The 25,809-nt window shown below is 38.9% G+C and overlaps 2 protein-coding genes across 6 annotated transcripts in view; both read right to left on the minus strand.

Annotated features, from left to right (window-relative positions):
* GMCL1 (germ cell-less 1, spermatogenesis associated) overlaps window positions 1-18,550 on the minus strand; it is a 54,306-nt gene extending 35,756 nt beyond the window's left edge. Inside the window, exons 1-7 of one of the 2 annotated variants that reach the window (XM_032178999.2) lie at window positions 18,058-18,550; window positions 10,503-10,626; window positions 8,490-8,586; window positions 7,003-7,100; window positions 4,767-4,879; window positions 3,831-3,896; window positions 447-531 (exon numbers count right to left, since the gene is read on the minus strand). In XM_032178999.2, coding sequence (XP_032034890.1) covers window positions 447-531; window positions 3,831-3,896; window positions 4,767-4,879; window positions 7,003-7,100; window positions 8,490-8,586; window positions 10,503-10,626; window positions 18,058-18,317 — 843 coding nt within the window. In that variant the 5' untranslated portion in view covers window positions 18,318-18,550. The remainder of the gene's footprint in view (window positions 1-446; window positions 532-3,830; window positions 3,897-4,766; window positions 4,880-7,002; window positions 7,101-8,489; window positions 8,587-10,502; window positions 10,627-18,057) is intronic. The other variant, XM_058428529.1, reaches the window with a different exon arrangement.
* Window positions 18,551-22,664: 4,114 nt separating this feature from the next.
* The window catches only part of ANXA4 (annexin A4), an 85,907-nt gene continuing 82,762 nt past the window's right edge, over window positions 22,665-25,809 (minus strand). For all 4 annotated transcript variants that reach the window (XM_058428777.1, XM_032179000.2, XM_032179001.2 and 1 more), the window contains one exon: window positions 22,665-23,049. In XM_058428777.1, the coding sequence (XP_058284760.1) occupies window positions 22,990-23,049 (60 nt within the window). In that variant the 3' untranslated portion in view covers window positions 22,665-22,989. The remainder of the gene's footprint in view (window positions 23,050-25,809) is intronic.

Genomic DNA, 25,809 nt, shown 5'->3' on the forward strand with positions numbered 1-25,809 from the left:
AATGTTGAAACTTTTCAAAAGCATGAAGTAAAACATATGCCAGACACGCAAACAGGCCTTTAAAAGAAAAATTTCAACATTTCTTAGAAAAAGTGTGTGTAAAAATGCCATCATTAACTGAAGCTCAACTTTGAAAACGTTCCTAAAAACAATATAAAACATTTCTGATTATATAAATAAACAAATAACAATAACATATTTTTTGTTAAAGAAAAGTCTGGGAAAAAACTAAATATTCCTAAAACAGAAAAGTACAAAAAATAAAGTTAAAATCACTAATGATTCCAAATTCCTAAATATAAAGACTTCTTAAGGTTTTGGCCTATTTCCTTTTCCTACATTTCTAACCATCCCTTTATTACTGGATACTGTTTCCAGTTTTTCACCATTACACGCAGTGCTGAGGTGACATCCTTGTATAATATGACATCATATTATGTCAGTACCTTTTTTAGAGCGGTGTATATATCCATCTCCACTTGCATCACAAATAAGTTAGATGAACCAATGAGCTGTTTCATGACATTTATACTGAAAAAGATAAATAGAGGGAGTGAGCTTATCTTTAGGCACAGGCTAAAGGATCCTGGTAGACATAAAAGCTTTAAGTCTTTCTTGTAAAAAAAAAATATGTGGAATTAAAAATGACAGCAGTCCTTCTGCCCAAGACAAAGAATCTTAGAAAACAATCTATCTGGATACAAGGATACTTTTAATTCAGATAGTGTGCTATGAAAGGTCCTTTTCACACTGACAGGGAAACAAAGAGCTCTGATCTGCTGATTTATCATGTTAAAGCAAGGTTCCAGTAAGATAACTTTAAGTATGCTCTGATAAAATAACAGCCTTCCTCTTTTGCCCTCCACCACTCCACTTCTATGTTTTGTTTTGTTCTTTAAAAAAAGGCCAGGCATAGTAGCTCACATCTGTAATCCCAGCACTTTGGGAGGCAGGAGAATCATTTGAGGCCAGATGTTTGAGACCAGCCTGGACAACATGGTGAGACCTCGTGCTACGAAAAAAATAAAAATAAAAAATCAGCCAATCATGTTGGTGTGCACCTGTAGTCCCAGCTACTCAGGAGGCTGAAGGGGTAGGAAGGATTGCTTGAGCCCAAGAGGTGGAGGCTGCAGTGAGCCGAGACTGTACCACTGTACTCCAGCCTGGGCAACAGAGCAAGACACTGTCTCCAAAAAACAAAAAAAAAGACACTAAAACAGCTATATCATCAAAGTAATCTTTAACCTCTAGGCTTAAGAGAATTGCTTAGTCATAAACTATGATTTTAGTACTATTCAAGAGAATAAGATCAAGAAACATGTGCTAGTTATTTAGAGTGAAAATGACATCACCAGTTATTTGTTTTGCTTTTCCTTTGTTCTTTGTTTCCTTTGAGCCATAAAAAGCCAAGAGAGCACGTGGGTTTTTAAGAGGATCCTGCTCCTTTTTCAAAAAGCTCAATGAGAAATTAGAGTCATCCCCCTGTATCTGTGGGGAATTGGTTTCAGAACCTCCTACAAATACCAAAATCCTCTATGCGCAGGTCCCTTATATAAAATGGCATAGTATTTGCATGTAACCTATGCACATCCTCTCATATACTTTAAATCATCTCTAGGTGTTCTTATAGTACCTAATACCATGTAAATGTTATGCAATAGTTATCATACTATATTGGGTTTTTTTGTTATTATTTTTTATAGTTTTTCCCCCAAATCTTTCCAATCGGCAGTTGGTAGAATCCACAAATGGAGAACCCACGGATAAGGAGGGTTGACTGTATTAAAGTGTTTCTAATGATTTTCAAATCAACATTCTATGGTGATTTATTTATGCCTTGACATCACCAGGTGATGAATGTCTCTCTCACTTCTCTACCAAATTATCTCGTAAAGGCAAAAGAAAGGAAAAAACCCAATAATCTAGGGTGGTCTAACCATAAAAAGTAACATTTCTATAAACTGTATCTTGAGAGTTCAAGGAAATTTGAATTCCCTCTATTCCATAATGTATTTAAACATAAAAATATTTACCTCTCCCCCACCTCCTCCCCACCAAAAAAAAAAAAAAAAAAAATCAGTAAAATTCACATCCTGGGAAGCTATGTAATGTTTGAATTTAGTTTTGTACATTTCCATCAGAATGTCACACACTCCCGGACACATTTGTATTCCTGTCTCAGAAGCGCTGCTGTCAGGGAAATGCAAGCCAGAAAATGACTGTAATGCCAACCAGCCTTCGAAAGTTCACTGCTAGCCAGATTTTCTCAGACCCATCACAAATACCTTAGTCCCATTACTACAAATAAGCTCCTTGACAGCAAGAGACCATGACAAAATCATCTCTGCATCCTTCACAGCCCCTAATAGAGTATCTTTACACATAAAGAACAGTCAGGAAGTACTTGCTGCGGGAATGGATAATATGCGTACTTAATCCAAAAAGCCAAACTAAGCTGGGTGCGGTGGTATGTGCCTATAATCCCTGCTACTTGGAGGCTGAGGCAGGAGGACTGCTTGAGCTCAGGAGTTTGAGTCTAGCCTGGGCAACATAGCAAGGCCCCCATCTCTTTAAAAAAGAAAGGCTGCTCTGCAGCTTGGGTGGTAGGCAGGGTAGGCAGTCCTCATTGTCACCACCATATTTCTTGTAGGTTTTTAGAACCCTGGAATCCATTTCTCACGGGTGACTGTGGTCCTATTATTCCAGCTTGGACTACATAGTCCACAGGTGATGGAGAAATCTTGGACCTCTGACTCCATCTCCAGGACCTCTGGCTCTGCGCTGTGCTGCGTCTGACCAGGTCCCGCTTGAGGACGAAGGCGGCACAGTTGACTGCGGGAGCCTCTGCAGCCCCAGCCTGAAGCCTGCATGGGACCCTGTGTGGCACTAACAGGTTTTTTTAAAAGGAAGATTGATATTTTCTCAAAGGGAGGGAATGTCACCATGTTGCCCAGGATGATCTTGAACTCCTAGATTCAAGCAATCCTCCCACCTTGGCCTCCCAAAGTGCTGGGATTATAGGTCTAGGTTTTCCCAAATCTGCTTTTCTGGTAGAGAAACCCTGAGGACTGATTGGCTTTTGCTTGTCTAAAACCATGGCCTGTGAATTCGTAACATTCAGGGACATGGCCATAGACTTCTCTCATCAGGAGTGGGAATACCTTGACCTGGTTCAGAAGACCTTGTACCAGGAGGTGACGGTGAAGAACTATGGTAACTCTCACTGAGGCTGGAGTGCAGTGTCGCAATCACAGCTCACTGCAACCTTGACCTCCATGGCTTAAGCAATCCGCCTGCCTCAGCCTCCAGAGTAGCTGGGACTACAGATTTGGATTCAAGGTGTGAAATAATCAGAGATAGAAAAATGTACATTTATAGGAGACACACATTTGTTACTCCACATCAGAGAATTCATTCTAGTGAGAAAACCGATCAACATGAAAAGTTTTTGAAGGTGAAAAGAAAAAAAAAAGGCCAAAACAGTTTCTTCAAACTTATTTCTCAATAATAAAGACGATTTTTAAGATATAACTTTTAAATTCTCTAACAGCCTGGCAAAACCTGAAACTTTTCTATAGTCTTATAACAGTAATGCATTTTTCTATTAAAATTGGTTAAAACAGTAGACATAATATCCATTATATTATTCACAACAAAGAAATAAGTTTGCACAGCATTTCTTCAGTTTATGGATGTAGTCAAGCCCTTTCATTAAATTGTTTGCTTTTTCATAATATAGTTTTGTGTTCTACAAAAATGTTACGTACTTTAACAAATGATAAACAATATTTTAGGATGACTAATTATAAAGTTACTTGAAATTCAAATACCTGAGTTCTTTAAAAAGTTCAACATTCTGGTGAGTCATCAAATTGTTTAGAAGCCATTCAAGGCACCTGAAATTAAAATATATAATTATTACATTATATGCCATGTATTTACAATTTATTAAGTAGGACTTATAGTTAAAATAAAATCAGAACATTAATCTTGCCAGAACATGCTCAAAACTTTTAGCTTAACAACAGGAAATTTAGTATTATTTCTGTCAGTGGATATTATTAAGAGAATATTTCCTTTATATTAACGAGAGTATTTCTAGTTTTAAAACTTCATTTTGAGTTTGTGTTAAATAGTTTATTAAGGGGTCTGCATACTAGTATAACCTTCTTTAAAATCTCAAAACAGGTACTGCAACTCTCAAGAGTCAGGACTGTCAGTCTATCAGGCCTACTTCTTAAACAATTTTAATAGAAAATATACTATAAAGTGCAGTGGCATGATCACGGCTCATTGCAGTCTTGAACCTCCTGGGCTCAAAGAATCCTCTGACCTCAGCCTCCAGAACAGCTGGGGCCACAGGTGCATGCCACCATGCCTGGCTAATTTTTAAAATTTTTTGTAGAGATGGGGTCTCCCTATGTTGCTCAGGCTGGTCTTGATCTCTTGGGCCCAAGTGACCTTTTTGCCTTGGCCTCCCAAACCACTGGGATTACAGGTGTTAGCCACCACACCCAACCAAGAGTGACCATGGTTTTTATAAGCATGTATATAACCCACCTATGGTCACTTACAAAGACAACACTTTTGAGGAATTTACTAATTAGTCCAAAAGTTAAAAGGGGCTTTTTATTTAACAAAATTCCATCCCCCTATCCTATTTTTCCTTAATTCTTTCTTTCTTATAGCTATACATTCTCTTAAGAAACTAAAGCAACCAAATTCCTAAAAGTGGGATAGGAAGAAAAACAAGAAAGACAACTCACTTTTTCTTTACAGAATCTAATCCATAGGTCCCTGCTGATGTGTAATAGCCACATACAGTTTTCACATTAACTGTTTCCTTCATTGTCTCACCACACTGCTGTATTAAACCGTCCTGTAAATATAAATAAGCACTGGAAAGGCCCATTTCACGTGGGAAAAATTAGCTCTGATATGTGCTTTTACATATTAAAAAGTAAAAAAAAAAAAAAAGAAGGAAGAAAGAAAAGAAAGAAAACTCATTAAGTGTAGCAAACCTAAGTTTTTTTTTTTTTTTAACAAGTCCAATAAAAATCCTGAAAAAAGTTCAGCAAGTATTCAACTAAATACTTGGAATTTGAAAACGGAAGGTGTGGGGAGCAGTAAGGTGGAGATGAATACTGCTATCCTTTTTCTTTTCTATTCTTCCCCTGTCTGAGACCTTTGCAAATTTCTTTAGCAGCATTTTGTCTGTTTTGCCATTTCTTTTTAAATTAAGACGTCTGCATAGTCAGTTAACCATGTGATGGGCCTAAACAAACAGTATGCATTAGCAGAAAGTGATTATTAAGTTTAAAATAACTACAGTATCTAAGAGATGCACCTAAAACAAGTATATATTATTATAAATGATTAACATTAAAGTTTTAACCTAAAATGTTTATATAGGTTTTAAGTGAACTAACTTTAATACATGGAAAGAATACTACTTTTCATTCAAATTTCTGAAATACACTCATCATGCAGGTATAGTAAGTTAAAGAGTTAGTAAATCATAAAAGTAAGCAGAAAGTGAATTTAGAACAAAATCAAAAGGACCAGAGTTAGAAAATAAAGTATACTTATTGGAAATAAGTATTGAAAGGATCAAAACATTTTGAAAATCAAATGATCTCAACCAAGGATATTTAGCAAGCTATTAACTAATACTTCAAATAAATCAGTACAAAAATACCACATAAAAGTAAACAATTTTTTAAGATTAAAATAAAACATTGACTCCCTTAGGATTTTAAACTTACCTGGAAATCATTCTAGACTCCTCCCCTTTCCTCTTAACATTTAGTCTATCACCAAGTCCAGTGGATTATCCCTGAATCTCTCTGGTATCCAGTTTTTCCTCTCCAAGCTTATTGCTACTGCCCTACTTTCCTCCCTTGGACAACTGCAACAGGTTTTTGTCTCTAATGCTGTACTCATCTTTCCTTCAATTCATCTTTCACATTGTTACTGAAGTATTCTTTCTAAAACATAACTTCGTCTTTCCCCTGATTAAAATATTCCAAAGGTACTGTGTACACTAAACTTCTTAGCAATGTATAGACATATTTTCATGATCTGGCTTCTGCCCCCCCTTCTGCAATCCTTCTTATGTTTATGTGGGAGCCATGTTTCTGTTAGAGTCTTGAATCCTCCATTATTTCACATCGCTAGGTCTTAGTTTACTCTGTTCTCTCTGAAATGCTCTTCCTTCCCCTCTTCTTACTTTGCAATACAAACACACTTTCAACTTTCAAGACTCAGTGTGAAAACGTAACTTTCCTGTGTGACACCACCAGGATGAACTGACCACTCCCTTCTTTATGCATTCACTAAATGCTACAGGATGTTTATTATCATACCTATAATATTGAACAGCTCTTACTTTACCTTTGGGTTTGTATATCAACCCTCCCTCCCCTCTCCACACATACATACTATATTGTGAACTTTTTGAAGGTAAGGATCACATCTTAAGTTACCTTTGGCTTTCTGTGTCTAGTTTGACACAGTGCTCAATACACTTCTGTTAAATGAACAAATCTGTCATTCTGCCAGTAGATTAAAATACATATATGTGATTTATACACAATTCTTTCAAAATTAAGAGAAATTTAAATAGTAGGCATGCATGTTTATTTGAACCCATGAATGAAATTAATTGGTAATCATAAGCCATCTGCTTAATAGTCAAGTCATTAATGAATAGAAATCTGTAAATGACCTTAGACAAGTACCTTTTTTCCACATTATAGTCATACTAAGATATCTACACAGAAATGGCCTGCATTCATTTTATGCAGACATCATGACTCCCTCAGTTGTAATAAATTGCTTTTGTTTAGGCATTTTAAATGATTTATAATAAATGGCATATTTATATGTTCCATTTTTATTTAAAAACTCTAAAAAGCTAAGCTTTATTTTTGTTTTTGGATCACACACTTTGAGACAAAGATTATTATTCTGAACCTTTCTTCGAATCACGTGCATACTTACCAACTGCAGCAAACAAGCTGCTGCCAAAATGGCAACAACTCGACTGGGCTTTATCAAGACATCATCTCGATATAGTGAACCAAATGCAACCTGCAGTGCTGAAAGCAAGGTACACATGTAGGATGAAATAATATTTATATCTATTACAAGTATTATACAAATAACAACGACTGTCTTCACACACAAAGACATTTGTCTAAATGTGGCATGCACAGAAAAGGATAACAGAAGTATCTCTTTAATTAAAACGCTGGTAATGGTTACTGGTTGACACTGTTAATTTAATAACAAGGTTATACATTTCTGTTTATTCTACTAAATCTAGCTGCATTCTTCTAACATGTAATCTTGACATCAGTGGTCACAACCAAGATGCCTTGGAAGAAGTTGTATAAGATACTCCTGAGTAGACCAATCGTTAAGTACAAATATGCAGACTCAAAGATAATCTTAACCCTGCTGCTTTCAGCGCTTCACCACTGAGAAATGTGGTACAGCTCCTGAGTCCTGTCCATGCCACACTCATGGCCAGCCCCCACAGTGATCTATGCCTGTCCATCCTTTCTCCACTGCCACTGTTATGAATGTCCCACATGGTTTGCTTTGTAAATATTCTTTTTTTTTTTTTTTTTGACGGGGGCTCGGTCTGTCGGCCCGGCTGGGCGGGAGGGGGGGGGTCTCAGCTCACTGCAAGCTCCGCCTCCCGGGTTCAAGCCATTCTCCTGCCTCAGCCTCCAGAGTAGCTGGGACTACAGACGCCCACCACCACGCCTGGCTAATTTTTTGTATTTTTTTAAGTAGAGATGGGGTTTCACCATGTTAGCCAGCATGGTCTCGATCTCCTGACCTTGTGATCCACCCACCTCCGGCTCCCAACGTGCTGGGATTACAGGCTGTAAATATTCTTAACTAAAGTATTTCTTTGCCTTTGTATTGAGCACCAGGTACTTTCATGTGGACCACCAATGAGGGGATCAGCAAGAGCACTGGAATGGGAATGAGGAGAGCTGTAGTCTGACACAGCCTCACTAAATTGCTCTGAGATCCAAAATAAGTCCCTTAACTCCTCTGAGCCTCAGCTTCCTCAGCTAAGGATTCTTTTAGCTCTAAAACAATATTTTTATTTATTGTTCCCAGAAAACATCTTCATACATAGGGAATAATCAGTATTATTTGTCAGATTTTCTATGTAATTAAAAAAAAATGGTCATAGTTTTCCTTCCTCCATCCTACATCTTCCATATCCCAGGTGAGCATATTTACAAAGATAAGTAAACAAACTGACAAGGCCCACATGACAAAACAGATTAATGATAAGACGGGCAGAACTGATAAACTATGGTGTAAATCAACATAAAATTACCACCTTGAGGTGATAAAAGGAGTTTTCTAGACTACAAGGCTGGAAGGAATTATTTATTTTCTACCAGAAGAATAAGATTATGTTTTTATGATTTTTGCATAATAGTAATTATTGTGGTAGTTACCTTCTATATCAATGTTCTGGTCAGGAATCTCCAGTTCAATAATATTCATGCTGGATTCTTTCCAAGAACCACTGAACATACTAGAAAAGTAGCCAGACTTAAAAAAAAAAAAAAAAAGTCAATGATTATCAAGTACTTTCTGTGTCTTCCAAATTATTTGCCCATTTCTAATTCTAAGCAACTATTCTATCCATTAACTAAATTCATCCATTCTATTACTTCAACAGAAAAAGAACTGCCAAATATGTCTACAGGAGAAAAGAAATTAAGATAAGGACACTATTAGGAGTATCAAAATATACTTTTGGTTTAGTACTATTTTTGACAAAAAACTAAAATTCTTATATTACTATCTAAATTGAATTCATGTATTTCTTGGAGACGGGCCCCCCACCACCCCGGCGGATTATTGTATTTTATAGGTCCGGTATTTCCTCCAGGTTCAACTCGATCAGTGCTGGGATTATAAGCGTGAGCCACCGCGCCCGGCCGAATTCATGTATTTCTATTTGAACCTGGTTAGCTTTTTACTCAAACTGTTGAATCTTTACTGTACACCTGAATGGCTATAAAGGACCAAACCAGTCCTAAGTCAGCAAAAACAGGATGATCGCCAAAGAAATTAGGGAAAATCCAAAATGTAGTTTAACGAGAAATTTCCAGAATGGACCTGAATTCTTGGAAAGGTACAAAATGAAGTCTTTAGGTATCTGCCAGATAGCACTCCTCATAATTAGAATTACTTTGAAATGGATCAAATATTAACTAATTTATTTAAAAATGCTACTGAGTACTTAGTATGTAGAAGGCACTGTGAATATAGCAATAAACAAAATGAATATTGTTTCTGTCCTCGGGGGCTTATATTTTAGCATGTGGCTTGAACTATAATCAATACAGCTTCCATGAGAGGTAAAGTTTTAACAGAGGTATTCTCACCCTCAAGTTCACAAAACTGCTTTCAGATACTAAAAAGAAACAATATGAATCATACCCTGAAGTTAAAAGCAATATTCTGATATACTCTCTGGGCAACATACTTCAAGCCAACATAAATTTGTTTCAAAAACACATTTTAAAACATGATTAAAATGTTAGAAAAGACAATTCATTTTCAAATACTTTCACTGAAAAATTTTATACTATACTGTCTTACCAGTAATTATTCTCAAATGGTAAAGAGGAAAAATGTAAGTTCCAAAGGATAAAACTGTTGTTTTATTTCTAGTGCTTAGAACAATATCTAGCTTATAGATTTGATGAAAGAAAATGAATAAAACATTTTGGCCATTAGCACAACATTGTATTCTATTTTGAAAGCTCCAATTTTTTTTTTTTTTTTTTGAGATGGAGTCTCGCTGTCGCCCAGGCTGGAGTGCAGTGGTATCATCTCAGCTCACTGCAACCTCCATCTCCCAGGTTCAAGCAATTCTCCTGCCTCAGCCTCCCGAGTAGCTGGGATTACAGGTGCCCGTCACCATGCTGGCTATGAAAGTTCTGAATTTTTAAAGTGGGGTGGCAGGTAGTAATATTTTCAGTACAGAAATCTACTTAGCCTATATACTTTTTGGTGTTGTCTTTACCTGGATTTTCCAGGACAGAACTTTCCACTCACACTCAATGTGAACTACAAAGCAACATTTCAGATGAGTTTATCCAATTTAAAAAACCATAAGCAAAATAAACACACTACAATCTTAACTTTAATGTTAAATATTTTTTCCCCAACTTTTCCCCTTTTATCAACAGAAGGCACTGAAAAAAGCATTTTATGAAGTAATGACAAATACGTAGTATTAGGCTAGTCTGATACTGAAATCTCAAAATCTCTTTCTAGACCAAACTTAGTTTTCATGAACAATGTTTGCCATTTTTCTTACAGACTTTTTATCAAATGAGAGGATTTAACCACTACGGTGTTCATGCAAAAGATTACTGTGAAGTGCAATGAGAAAGAACATGACTTAAGAGTTTAAGTGACTACCCTGTTACTCAAATAGAAAAAATACTTACTTGACATAAATATATTTTGTGTAAGCTCCATTCTTCTCCTAGAGCACAAATCTTAATGTCACTGTTTTCACCATTCAAAAATAATGTTTGATAAATATATTTAGATGTACTCTTTAATTTTTTCCTGTTAAAGAAATGAAAAAGTCATATTTATATAAAACTGAATGTTTTACTGATTTTGCATATATTTCTAAATACTCCTTTTATTCAATTTCTATTAAATAGAGTCAACTTACTTATTGTGTAAAAGGATAGGGGGATAGTATATATTCAAATTTTCTTGTGTCTAGAAGAGTACATAAGAAACTAATAATAGTGGTTATCTCTGGGGTCCTCTATGCACGGGAGAGAGAGTGGAGAAAGGGGGGCAGCATGGGAGGCAGACTTTTCACTACACACGTTTTAGCAATTTTGGACTAATTTAATTACCTATTCAATAGACTAAGAAGTTAGCATGTTGATTTTTTACTTGTTTCCTTATTTGGAAACCAGCACTATGAAGGAGCTCAAATAGTGCAATAATCTGCAAGTAGGAAATGGAGAACAAGAGTAAACATTTCACCTACCCAAGTAATTTTAAAATAATTTACATTTAATCTTATTTTGGTACCAACCTATTCTTAAACTACTTAAAATGTTTTCCTCCTGCTGGACAAATGATTTGCAACCTTAGATCAAAGGTTTTCTTTTCTTTTCCTATTTGTTTTTTAAAATTATTTATTTATTTATTTATTTTAGATGAAAGGTTTTTAAAACTGCTCAAAGGAAAAGTCTTAGGGGCCACCAAGGAGAGCTAAGGAGTGAACTGTGAGCATCCCATCTAACTTCAACCAGAGCAGCATCACCTATTCTATCTGTAAACATACTGGATTTCTGCACAGATTTAATTTAAAGGAAGACTTGACTAAAAAAATAAAGTTTGAAAATCATTGCTCAAAATGATCCAGTAACTAAGAAAAGGCCCTAGGCAGAGGCTGATCGATATCTTAAATTCCTGACCAATTCTGACAGCTTTCCTAGCACATAAAACTTTTGATCTTTTTTTAAAAATGAAGTAATTGTTTCAGATGACATCCTGAAAACTGGTGAATTTAACACCTGTGCACTTAACACCTCTTCCTAGCCGACAATAAAAACAGCACATGCCTTAGTGGTAACAGACTTGGGTTTGAGTCCCAGCTGCCCCCCTGCTCAGTTATCACAACTGTAAAAACAGGACATTAATAGTATCCACTTCGTTATGATGAGAAATCAAGAGACAATGTAGTTTCCAGTTCCTGATAGCAGAATGTACACATGTTGGCTTCCCATCCCTCCCCAAATTACATTAAAGATTAAGAGTACAAAAAGGAGTAAGTCTACACCAGGAAAAGGTGAGGGTAGGCTCATCACTTGATGAGAGATTTATACAGATCTGAAAGTTAGAAAACAAATTCAAGTGAAAAGGAACAGTGAAAGCCACAGCCAAAAAATACATTATGGAGGACTAGGATGGAGGCTAAGCTTATCTGCCCATTAGAACCCTTGGGAGAAAAGAAGGATGAGGTCTCAGGGAAACAAAGGCAGAAGTAAGAAGAGGGGCAGAAAATGGGGAAACCAGTGCCTCCTTCACTCTATGAACACAGCGTATAGATAAGGAGAGTACAGATACTGAGGCAAAAAGATTCCAAGGTTTTTCTAGAAACAGCACAAAGCTAATGGAAGATATAAGCCTGTAGTGTAGCTGCTGGTGCCCAGACAAAGCAATCCTCATTCCAAAATTTAAAGAATTTGTGGCCTGTTCACTCCCAATCCATTCACCCTAAGTCATGGTTCCCAAACCGTGTGTGAAATTCACCAGTTCAGGATACCATCTGAACATAGAGCACCACAGCCAACTCAGAGAGGCATGTGGAATATTTTAAATTTGAAGGAAACACAGTAACATCTTTCAGATACCATGCAATCTGCTATCATTAGGTTGTTTGGCCCTAACTATGAGGTATTTCTTTTGGACCAGGGGTGAAAATTACTAAAACATGAAATGTGCTGTGATCCATGAAAGCTTGGGAACCTCTGCTCTACAAAGCATGCCCCACCTATAACCAACTTCGTAGTCTTCTTACTCAAAGAAGAGGTACCTTGGAAATAGATCTATTTACTCAATTAAAACACCATACACCAGTTACTCATTCTTAAATATAAGTGGACAAGCAAGGAAGCATCACCCAACATGAGGAAGAATAAGAGCATATCAGAGAGAGAGAGAGAGAGACTCCCCCCACCCCTGGAAACATATAATTCAGGGAAAAGAGAGGGAAAAAAAAAACCCTCTCACCAGTATACCTAGAGATCTGAAATTATTATATTTACCCCATAGGATGCTATGATAAAGGATTACTCGAACAAGAAAGAGCTTTTAGAGACTAAAGACATGATTACTGAAATTTAAAAAAACAAACAAACCAAAGAATGGTTTGTTTGTTTTTCTTCCTCATGTTGGGTGATCCTTCCTTGTTTGTCCACTTATATTTAAGAATGAGTAACTGGTGTATGGTGTTTTAATTGAGTAAATAGATCTATTTCCAAGGTACCTCTTCTTTAAGTAAGAAGACTACGAAGTTGGTTATAGGTGGGGCATGCTTTGTAGAGCAGAGGTTCCCAAGCTTTCACGGATCACAGCACATTTCATGTTTTAGTAATTTTCACCCCTAGTCCAAAAGAAATACCTCATAGTTAGGGCCAAACAACCTAATGATAGTGATGAAAAAGTTAAAGGAAATTTCCCAGAACATAAAGCAAAAAGACAAAGAAAGGAAAAAAGAAGAGACAGGCATAATCCAAGAAATCCAAAATCCAGTTAAGAGGCATCCCAGAAAGAGAAAATAAAGATAACAAGCGAAAGGAAATTATGGAAGAAATTAATGGAAAAAAATTTCCTGAAACTAAGGTAGTATATGAGTCTCCAGATTATAAGGATCCAACAAGTACCAAGGCCATTAAAAGACCCACACTTAAGCACATTCTAGTTAAATCCCAAAATACTAAAGAAAAAGTTCCACAAGTTCCAGAGAGCAAAAATGGTCACCTGAAAAGAGAATTACACCAGAATCAAATTTTTCATCAAGACTGTAGGCCTGAAGACAATGAAGCAGTGTCATCAAAGATATGAACAAAGTTACTTTAGATTTCCATACCCAGTCAGAGGATGAATAAAGTAAAAGAGACTAAATTTACATTTAGATACGCACAAATTACCCCATTTTGCACCCTTCCTTGGAAAATACTTGAGGATGTATTAAATAGTTCCTAAAATGAGTGAGAAAGAAATGCAGGCTACACAAAATAGTGGATTCAATCCTAGAGATGGGGTGAAAGTAAGTCCCAGCATAAGAGCAGACAAATCCAGATTGGAACAGGAGGATGGACGAGGTCTAGGTTTTAGAGAAGGATTCCACGAAAGTGTGTTTCAAAAGACTTTTCTGTGTTTTTTCAGAAAAATCTGAAGCCATGATGAAGGAATATTGTTATTTTGTCAAGAGTGGGGGAAAGGCCATTATAAACTCTAGGACAATAAAAAAGCAATACAAAAAAAGGCACTGTCCAAATAAGATACAAACAAAAGCAGGGCCTGACTTTAAGCACTTGATGGAATATAAGAAAAGATTCCATATGACTGTGAGGTTAGAAAAATTTCTCCCTTTGAACAGACAAGCGGTTGTGACATTGGACCCATCAAATATGATTTATAATCCTAGCATACTACTTAACTCTTCTGAAACAATATTTACATAGTTATAACCATGTAATGTTGTTTCAATTTTTTAGAGACAAGCTATGGACAAAACACTCAAGATCTGATTGTAGAACAGTGTGGGTTTTAACAGTCTTGTAAATGTAAAAGTAGAACATGCACTTGACAAAGGTATGAGGTGGAAGTTGGGCCTAAAAGCTAAACCTTCTCATAAAGTGGTCTGTTGCTGTGGGAGAGCACACCAGACAACCTCAGAAGTATACACTAGGGCCAACACACAAAATTCAACATCTTAATACTTTCTCTTTTAAATTTTTATTTATTTAGTTCTTGAGACAGGGTCTTACTCTGTTGCCCAGGCTGGAGCGCAGTGGCACCATCTTGGCTCACTACAACCTCTGCCTCCTGAGTTCAGGTAATTCTCCTGCCTCAGCCTCCCAAGTAGCTAGGAATACAGGCGTGCACCACCACGCCTGGCTAATTTTTGTATTTTTTGGTAGAGGCGGGGTTTCACTGTGTTGGTCAGGCTGGTCTCAAACTCCTGGCCTAAAGTGATCTGCTTGCCTTGGCTTCCCAAAGTGCTGGGATTACAGGTGTGAGCCACCGTGCCTGGCCCATCTTAGTATTTTCTTATACTCTGCATCCGTACTGGGCTGAATAATCCAAGCATCTTCCAGTAATATACAGACACTAAATTCTGATATGCATTTTCTGATTAAGGTTTGCTTTAAAAACTTTCCATTCCAGTCCACTCATGTAGTCTAGGAGTTGGTATACTTTTTCTGTAAAGGTCTAGATAGTAAATATCTTTAGCCTTCTGGGCCAAAAGGCCTCCAAATAATTTTGTTGGCATCCTAGTAGGCAGTGTCCTACTTGCCAGCCTCAGCTTACCACACTTGAGCAAACTTTTCCACCATCCAGTGGGCTACAGCCACACCTCCTTCAACATCATCTGAATCTTAGCTTGGGAAAGGGCTGGGGGCACCTATTCCAAATTTGTTCCTTCTGTGGCTATTCTGCCTCAGCCTCAGAAGTACTGACTACTCCATGTATTTTCTAGGGATCTCTTTACCTTAGCGTTTTGTCCTCAGTAGTTAATTCTCTGTGCCTTGTTAATAATGTTTATATTAAATTTCCTGTATTCAAATTGCTGTGTGATTTCTCTCCTTCAAATGCACGGTGACATATATTTCAATAATTACGTTAAATATAAGTGGTCTAACTACTAATTGAAAGGTTAGATTGTCCTGTTGGATAAAAGAAGCAAGACTCAACTATATGCTGTTTACATGATATCTATTTTAAGTATACACAGGAAAAAAGTGAAAGGAGGGAAAATGAGATGTCATTCGGATATTTATCAAAAGAAAGTGGCTGATGGATACACTACAATCCCAGACTTCACCACTACTTGTTATATGCATGTGAGAAAACTGCACCTGTACCCCCTAAATATAAATAAATAAATAAATAAGTAAATAAATAAATGAATATATGTATGTATGTATGTGGTAGTGGCTAAATTACTAGGGATAAAGAAGGATGAACATTTTGTTATGATAAAGGGGCCAATTCATCAAGGAGACATATTTACTGCATGCTTACATTCTAGACATTGTGCATTTGTTTGTTCTCATATTTGTCAAAGCCTAAAAGGCAGGTATTTATAGCTCCAATTTGCATATGAGGGAAATATGGCTATTAAGTGCAGAATACAGATGAGAAGTCAGAATTTTTTTTTTTTTTTTTTTGAGACAGAGTCTCACTTTGTCACCCAGACTGGAGTGCAGTTGTGCGATCTTGGCTCACTGCAACCTCGCCTCCCAGGTTCAAGCCATTCTTCTGCCTCAGCGTCCCGAGTAGTTGGGATTACAGGCACCTGCCACCACGACTGGTTAATTTTTATATTTTTAGTAGAGACAGGGTTTCGCCATATTGGCCAGGCTGGTTTTGAACTCCTGACCTCAGGTGATCTGTCTGCTTCAGCCTCCCAAAGTGCTGGGATTATAGGCGTGAGCCACTGCACCTGGCCAAGAACTCAGAATTTGAACTCTTAAAACTATGCTATAGGTTGGCAATGGCGGCTCACACCTGTAATCCCAACACTTTGGGAGGTCAAGGCAAGAGGATCACTTGAACCCAGGAGTTCCAGGCCAGCCTGGGTGGGCAACAGAGTGAGACCTTGTTTCTACAAACAAAAAAATTAGCTGGGTGTGGTGGTGCATGCCTGTGGTCTCAGCTACACACAAGGCTGAGGTGGGAGAATCGCCTGATTCTGTGAGGTTGAGGTGGAGTGAGCCATGATCCCACCACTGCATTCCAGCCTGGGCGACAGAGCAAGACCCTGTCTCAAAAAACAGAAAAATTTTTCCAAAGGAAAAAAAAAAAACAAAACTATGCTACACTGACTCTTCAAAAAGGTTACAGGGTCAGGCACGGTGGCTCACACCTGTAATCTCTGCACTTTGGGAGGCTGAGGTGGGAGGATCACTTCAGCCCAGGCGTTTGAGACCAGCCTGGGCAATATAGTGAGACCCCTTTAGAAAACAGCTCCAAAAATCAAACAAACAACAAAAAAAGTTACTGAATAGTATTCACAGTAAGGCCGATGTTTGTAAATAAATACACATATTCATACAAAAAACGGTACAAAAGGTTTTATAAACCAAACTATTAAGTTTTTAATCTATGATTCCTTTTTTACAATATATAACACTTGTATAGCAAAACCTTTTCGAATCTGCTTTTAAAGTTTAATTTTAGGCCGGGTGCGCAGTGGCTCACGCCTATAATTTCAGCACTTTGGGAGGCTGAGGCCAGCAGATCACCTGAGGTCGGGAATTTGAGACAAGCCTCGCCAACACGATGAAACCTGTCTCTATTAAAAATAGAAAACATTAGCCAGGCGTGGTGGTGCGCGCCTGTAGTCCCAGCTACTCAGGAGGCTGAGACACAAGAATCGCTTGAACCAGGAGGTGGCGGTTGCAGTGAGTTGAGATCGCACCACTGCACTCTGGCCTGAGTGACAGAGCAAGGCTCTGTCTCAAAAAGAAAAAGAAATCATTTTAAAAATTTCAACTGTGACCCTACCAAATAACCTTTAAAAACAAAAGCAGAAAAACCAAATTGTTTGTGTAAGCATATATTCTACCTATAAACTACATTCCAGGTCACAAGTCAATATTCCATCTTTCAACTCATCCAAAAAAAAAAAAAGGTTAAACAAGCTGCAGCAGCACCGCCCTACATACGGTACATCCACGGTCAACGACTTCAACTACTAGAAACTTGCACAGACTCTGTTCCTAGTTAGGAACAAATGTACACTATTGATAAACTTCACCTTTACAATTAACGAGAACTCCTGTGTGCAATTACTTCCCCTCCACTGAGTGGGCGACAATAAGAGTGCCCATTTCAGAGATTACATTTAGTGTCTGTGCTAAGGCAACCGGATGCAAAACAACTTACTCTGCGGCTACCCACTTGAGAGGGCAAAGGTGGACTGGGAAGGCCAGCCAGCCGGGCGTCTCTAAGGTTTAACGAGACGCGAGCTCGGGCTTGGCGTTTCTCATCCTCATCTTGGGGCTGTAACAACACCCTGGAAGCGTCTGTGGTTGAAAATGCAGAACACCAGGCGTCTCCCAAGGCGCTCCCCCATCCGCCCGGCATCGGGCCGGCTTCCACATTCACCCTGTCAAGGGCACGTCCCCTCTCCATAGGCTGGGGAGCGCTGCACCCCGCAAGCGCACGGGGCGCCGGCTCGGCCCCAGGCCCAACAGGTGCGGGTCCGGGTCCCCGCGGGTGCGTGCCCCCACGTACCTTCGAGGGGTGTTGAGGAGCCGCTGCTGCTCGTCCCCCTCCTCCTCATCCTCGTCCGTCTCCGAGTCAGGGTGACAGTAGCAGAAGGCCCCGCTGCTCCGCTTGCGCTTGTGGCTGCCCGGACAGTAACAGAAGCCGTGGCTCGCCGCGTCGTCTCCAGTGTCCGGCCTCCGGGCCGAGCCCCCCGCCCTGGCACCCTGCGCCTGCTGGGCAAGGGCTGGTCTTGGCTGGCGCAGCACCCGGCTGCTCAACGATCCCATGGGTCACGGCTCCCCGAGACTTCAGGGAGCCCAGAGAAGGGGGTCTCCCGCCATGGCCCGGCCGCCGCCGCCAGCCTTCCCCGAGCGCAGGTGCCTACACCGCCACCTTCTCACGCGCAGCCCCAACCGTTGCAGCGGACGCTACAGCCTCCATCCTCCGCCCCGCCCGCAGCGTCTGGTCGCGCCGCGATCTAGCACCCCAGGACCTCGCCCCCTCGCTTTCGCAACAAAGCGCGGGACGGAGGGCGCATGCGTGCGGCGAGCCTCCGGAAGGGGCGGGGCAAGGCGTGCGTGCGTGGCCGGTGGAGCCTGCGCACAAGCTGGCGCGCCCGTGCAGGCTGGTTTTTTCCGGCCTGCGGTGGGCCTGGCCTCCTGCTAACCCGAACTTCGGCGTAGACGTAGTGTTAAGCCGTAGTTCATACACGCCTCTGTAGTGGCAAAACCTGGGACTCCAGTCACTCATTCTTTCTACAAAGGTGCCTTGAGCCCCCGTTGCTTATGGGCCTGTGGTAAGCTAGTGGCAAAACCCCGAAGCTATTTGGTCTCCTTGCGGGAGCTCGGCGCTTGCTGGGGCCACGCTCTGCTTGGTTGGGCGTGGCCTCCTGTGAGAGGGGCCCTAGGATGAGGCGCTGTGCTGGATTCCTGGGCTTCCTTAACATGAGCCCTCCTCTGCTGTAGGCGTGAATGGAACCCGTTAAGTTAGGGGAACGTTCCCGGCACTCCTTTCCTTTCCTCTCAAGTGCCAGTGGGATGTCCGAATAGGGTCTGGCACCATGACTGTCCGGACTCAAAAGTGCCTTCAGGAGGCCCTAGCAAAATTTACAAGTGTCTGCCTGGAGTAGTAGCAGCTCTTGTGATGGACTCCGGACAGCTAGCGTTCATTCCCTGACTCCCTTGTTACTTTTTAAGTAAAATAATGAAAACTTTTCAAATAGAGTAATACAAACTCCTGTGGACCGACCACTAGCTTGAAATTTTATCAGACTTGATTTCATTCTTTTTTCCTCTCAGCTTTATTGAGGTGTAATCAATGATTCATTCTTTCTAAATAGAACAATACAGATAGGCAGAAGCCCATGTGTACCTCCTCTATCTCATTCTGTCTCCCTCCCCAGTGGCAATCACTGTGCTGAGAATGTTGTATATCATTATGTCCATGCATGTCCTTATATGCATACCCATAAATAATATTTTCTTTTTTTTTTTTTGAGACGGAGTCTCACTGTCGCCCAGGCTGGAGTGCAGTGGCACAATCTCGGCTCCCTGCAAGCTCCGCCTTGCGTGTTCACGCCATTCTCCTGCCTCAGCCTCTCCGAGTAGCTGGGACCACAGGCGCCCGCCACCACGCCCGGCTAATTTTTTTTTGTATTTTTAGTAGAGACGGGGTTTCACTGTGGTCTCGATCTCCTGACCTTGTGATCCGCCCGCCTCGGCCTCCCAAAGTGCTGGGATTACAAGCGTGAGCCACCACGCCCGGCCCATAAATAATATTTTCTTTTGCATGTTTAGACATATCATGGAATGGAGTCATAGCTGTACCTCTCATTGTGCACCTTTCTCCTCTCTCAAAATTATACTCTCAAGATTTATCCATTTGGCCAATCGCTAGATAATTTTCACTGCTCATTGTATGACTGACCCATATTTGTTTTTACATTCCTTAGTGAGAGAGGTTATTTGTACTTTAATGGCCTCACAGAGCAGCAATGAACATCATGTGCAATGGATTCACCAAGCAGATTCCCAAAAGTGAATTTGCTGGGAAATTTGCAACTTTGTTAGCTATTACCAAATTGCTCTCTGGGTTGATTGCACCAGTGTACCAATTTAGACTCCCATAGGCAGTATACGTAGTTTGAGGGCCCCAGTGGACTAATGTCTGATTCATGTATGAGAAATCTGAACTGAGAGATGCTAGCCGAGGCAGCTTGGGGTGGAGGTGGGAGGCAGAGAATAATGGTTGCAGAGGGATCTGCATACGCAGAATTTGCCAGCACAAAGAACATGCAGGTGTTTCCCATGGAGCAGATGTGGACCACCATGAGATAGCTGGGATGGGATCATCTTAGGTCTTGCCCAACAGGCCTGGGAAGAAGGCAATGGACTTCAGCACTGAGAACCTCAAAGAGTCACCAAATTCCTAGAGGCTGAAAAAGGAGTACACATTTGCCTTGCCAAAGGAACCGCAGGTGAGTAGTGTGATGAGGTTGACAAAGGAACCCACAAGAATCAACTTTAGTCTCTTAGGGTCACACAGGGCTGATCCTCTACCACCACAGCAATGACAGCCAGGTAACAACTTTCCTGCTCCCCTTAACTCTCTTCTTTGCTACAACCCAGACATGGTAGGTTGGGCCAGGGGGAGAACATGGAAGGAAACCTAGGTGGAAAAAGAAGAGAAGCCCATGATCTCCCTTTCCCCAGAAACCAGCTTCCTACTGGCAGTAGGCCAGAGGTGAGTGAGGGAAGAAGCCTCAACTGTAAATCAAGCTTGGAATTTTGACTGGATATATTACTTACTAAAATGACACTGTTTTATGACCTTAAGGGACTACACAGTAGGACTTTAAAACTTAAGAGTGAACAGAAAAGTCATGACTCTATTGTCTGTCTGAATTTACATCTGAAGAAGGGGAAGAACCAGGCCCACTGAATAAATGTAAGTGGACAGTGGGAGGGAAAAACAAACAATTATATCTCAAAGTCATGCTAATTCAATATGACAAACATCCCACCTTCTAGAAATCTTCTGGTGAATAAATGCTATTTGTTTTAAAATTTTGGCTAAGCTGTATATCATTTAAAGATAAAACTTCCACCAAAAAATTCACTGTGCTTCCAAAGACAAAATAAACCTGCTTTGGAGATTCTGTGGTCTTCTGGGAAGGCATTGAAGTGATAGTAGTATTTCCTGTAAGTAACTGGAGTGACTAAATATTCACGTAAGTAGCTTCTACCAGTAGCTGTAGCTTTTATAATAAACAACACTAAACTAAAAAATTCTTATTATTTCACCCACCAAAATACAATGGATCTTATAAAATGAACAAAGAAGGCAAGTATTCTTACTATAAGAATATAAATGTCTTTTATACATTTATAATATTTAATATGAATGGTCTACTTAGAGCAGAGGGTGTCACTCATTTCCAGAGAATAAGTCCATACATTATTTTATGATATTGAGTAGTGTTTGGCATATGTGAACATTAGCCAGTAGGCACGCATAAGACTAAATATGTGATTTTTTTTTTCTTATCCTGTAATTCCTATAGAAACTGAGTAACACAAGTCCTTCAAAAATAGCTCCTTTCAGGGGCCAGGATGAAAAACCTCAGAAGGTGAAAAGTGGATCAGAGAAAGACTATACCTCACTTCAAAGACACTTTTTTTTTTAGACGGATTCTTGCTCTGTCGCCCAGGCTGGCGTGATCTCGGCTCACTGCAACCTTCGCCTCCTGCCTCCTGGGTTCAAGCAATTCTCCCTGACTCAGCCCCCCGAGTGGCTGGGATTACAGGTGCCTGCCACCACACCCAGCTAATTTTTGTATTTTTAGTAGAGATGCAGTTTCTCCATGTTGGCCAAGCTAGTCTTGAACTTCTGACCTCAGGTGATCCACCCGCCTTGGCCTCGCAAAGTGCTGGGATTACTGGCGTGAGCCACCATCCCCGGCCTAAAGACACCATTTTTAAATTAAAATTATTTTTCCATGTTCTTACAAAATGAACTTTTTAATTAAATCCAAGTACATCTTCAGAATGTTTCTAGAGTTGAAAGGCACAGTGCAAATAGAAATCACTACAATCAACAAAATTGAAAAAGATTTTTAAAAGTATTTTTAGCACAAAAAAGTTTTCTTTATATCAAACTAAATTCAGAGCATTATATCATTCCCAGAATACCTAGTTTGAAGCTTATTTTTTTTTCCATTCACTTGCAAGCTGGATTAAGACATTAACTATAATAATATGGAATGTTCGGCATTTATGTTTGGTAACCAGATGTATATGGTTTGTATAACCATACTTTAGAATTTAGTTTGTTAAGATAAATTGGTTTTGGTATACTTTGACTACAGAAAGTGATTTCAACATAAGATGTGATGAAGGAAGTCTCCCATGAAAAACTTAGTAAGGATCAACTAATGCTATGGACAAAACCTAAGAAAAGAGATTTGTAGATGCTTTCAAGGCTTTGACTATGAAATATAGAAAACTGGATGGGCATTCTTACTAACCGGATGCTTACAATTTCAAATGAAGAAACTACTAGCCACTCTAAAAATTGGATTAGGGAAAAAAGTGATTTTAGAACAGTCTTCCATTTAAAAAATGTTTCACTGAAAAGAAAATATGGAATAATTTAATATATTCAATGTCTGTGAAACACAAAGTAGAAGGTAATCTTTTAAAAACATGGAATACATTTTTATTTCTATTTTTAAATCTCCATTTATGTCTTATAAGCTTTGAAATGCAAGTACAGCTTTGGAGCATCATAATGACTAATTATAGGTGAATAATAATACAGACAGTCTATATCCTAGGAGGCAGCTGTAGGCGTTTTAATTGGAAATAAGCATTCTGAGATAATGATAATAGCAGTGTAGAAAAATGAAGTTAAAAAAATTCAAAGTGTTGAGAATCCTCCTGTCCTTCTGGGATTTTTATTTTAATCATCTCCTCCACAGAGAACAAGCAGTACTTTCCTGTAGTCTCCGGATGTGTCACCCTGTTGGATAGGGAAGCAACGTTAGATAAATAGATTTTAAAAAGAAACACAGTTCAAAGTCATCTAAGCCAACTTTTTCAAGCTTGGCTGGATTTTTCTTAGCTTTAAATTTTTTTTATTACAAAGGTAATACTTATTCAGTGTGGAAAATAAAGACAAAAAAGAACACAAAAATCAACCATTATTCCATCATCTAGAGACTACTATTCTTATCATTTTGATGTGTGTCTTTTTTCTATGTATCTAGATACCCAATGTGATAGAACAGTAGTATTCTGTGTTCTGCTTTTTCACTTAACAATATAGCCTATTTCCCTATTTTGTTAATTTTTTTGTTTGTTTGTTTGTTTTGTTTTGTTTTGTTTTTTTGAGACAGAGTCTTGTTCTGTTGCCCAGGCTGGAGTGCAGTGGCGGGATCTCGACTCACTGCAAGCTCCGCCTCCTGGATTCACACCATTCTCCTGCCTCAGCCTCCTGAGTAGCTGGGACTACAGGCGCCCACCACCATGCCTGGCTAATTTTGTTTTTGTATTTTTAGTAGAGACGGGGTTTCACCATGTTAGCCAGGATGGTCTCGGTCTCCTGACCTCATGATCTGCCAGCCTCGGCCTCCCAAAGTGCTGGGATTACAGGCGTGAGCAACTGTGCCAGGCCCCTATTTTGTTAAATATTATTCTACAACATTATTTAGTGGTTACAGAATATCCCATTGTATGCAGGTAAAATAATTTATTTGATCACATTCTCCCTCTCCCTATTGTTGGATATTTATGTTGTTTCCATTTTTCACTATTATAAACATTGCTTCAATAAGCATATTGTAGTTACATTTTTGTATATTTTCTTAATGATTTATTCTGGATAAATTTTCATAAAATGGGAATTACTGGACTAAATGCATTTTCTTAAACCTTTTTTTTTTTTTTTTGAGATGCAGTCTCATTCTATGGCCCAGGCTAGAGTGCAGTGGTGCAATCTTGGCTCACTGCAATCTCCGCCTCCCAGGTTCAAGTGGTTCTCCTGCCTCAGCTGCCTGCGTAGCTGGCACTACAGGTGCACACCACCACACCTGGCTAATTTTTATTTTTTTAGTAGAGACAGGGTTTCACCATGTTGGCCAGGCTGGTCTTGATGTCCTGACCTCAAGTGATCCACCCACCTCAGCCTCCCAAAGTACTGGGATTACAGGTTTGAGCCACCGCACCTGGCCTGTTTTCTTAAACATTTTAATATGGGTTACAAAACAGTCTTCCAGAAAGGTTCTATAATTTCTGCATAGAAATTTTTGTGGTCTAATAATTGATTAATTTTTTAATCTTTAATTTTATTTATTTATTTTTATTATATTTTTAGAGACAGGGTTTTGCTCTATCACCCAGGCTGGAGAACAGTGGTGTGGTCATAGCTCACTGCAGCCTTGAACTCTTGGGCTCAAGCGATCCTCCCACCTCAGCTTCCCAAAATGCTGGGATTACAGGTGTGAGCCACTGCACCTGGCCTAGATTAATTTTTATTAGTTATTCTCGGGGACTAGAAAAGATGGAATCTCTGTATATAGCGTTCAAAGTTTAATAAATATCTGTTAAACTCAATCTTAATATATCCTTGTTTATACTTTGCCTCATTGATCTGCCAAAGCGTAGGATGTATTAAAGTCTCTCGCTAGCATAGTAATTCTATTATATGTTTTCTTCTGGAGCCTCAATTTTCTTATTTATACATTTGAATGCAATATAATTTGGTACTTAAAGTTTCATAACAGTTTAATCTTTGCTGTGAATTGTTGCCTTTGCCAGTATAAAGTGATCCACTTTCTCCTATTTAATACTTTTTCTCCTTAAATTCTTCTTTTTATTAATAGCATAATCTCTGCTTTCTTTCTTATATGTCTGCTTTCTTTCTTTCCCTGGTGTTTTTCTTTAAGCTTTTTACATGTCACTGTATTTTAGTTGTTTCTTATAAACAGCATGAAGTTGGATTTTATATTTTTACCTAACCTGAGAGTTATATTTATTTTTATAAGTTTTATTTTTATCTTTTGTCATTTTTTCTATTATTTACATATTTTATGCTTCTATTCTGCTTCTTTCGTTTCTTTTGACAACTATTATTGAATGAGCAATGTATTCTTTATTTTTATTCTTTTCTAGTGGTGTGTGTGTATACACACATATATTTACATGTTTATATATACAGACATATATACACTAGACTATAGTATTTTCTTCCCAAGCCAATCAATATATTTGTACTCAATCGTTTTAGTGTTGGTATAGTATTATATTATATGGATTTTCCATAATTTATTGGTTATTCCATATTGATTAATAGTAATAATATATAATAAATTATATACTATAATACCGTATTATTGATATAAATATAACATAAAGCAATGTAAATAATATAAATAATGCTATGATGAAGTATTATAATACTTAGTCTACTCTTTTCACATTTCATTAAACAATTTTATTCAAATTCAGAGACTTTTTGTTGTGGTAAAAAATATATATATATAATTTGTCACTTTAACCATTTTCAAGTGGCACTAGTTACTTTTACAATGTTATGTAACCATCATCACTGTCTATTTCTTTCTTTCTTTTTTTTTTTTTTTTTTTTTGTGAGACGGAGTCTTGCTCTGTCGCCCAGGCTGGAGTGCAGTGGCGCAATCTCGGCTCACTGCAAGCTCCGCCTCCTGGGTTCACGCCATTCTCCTGCCTCAGCCTCTCCGAGTAGCTGGGACTACAGGCGCCC

The sequence above is a fragment of the Hylobates moloch genome, unplaced genomic scaffold, assembly GCF_009828535.3.
Source record: "Hylobates moloch isolate HMO894 unplaced genomic scaffold, HMol_V3 SCAFFOLD_15, whole genome shotgun sequence".
Lineage (NCBI taxonomy): Eukaryota > Metazoa > Chordata > Mammalia > Primates > Hylobatidae > Hylobates > Hylobates moloch.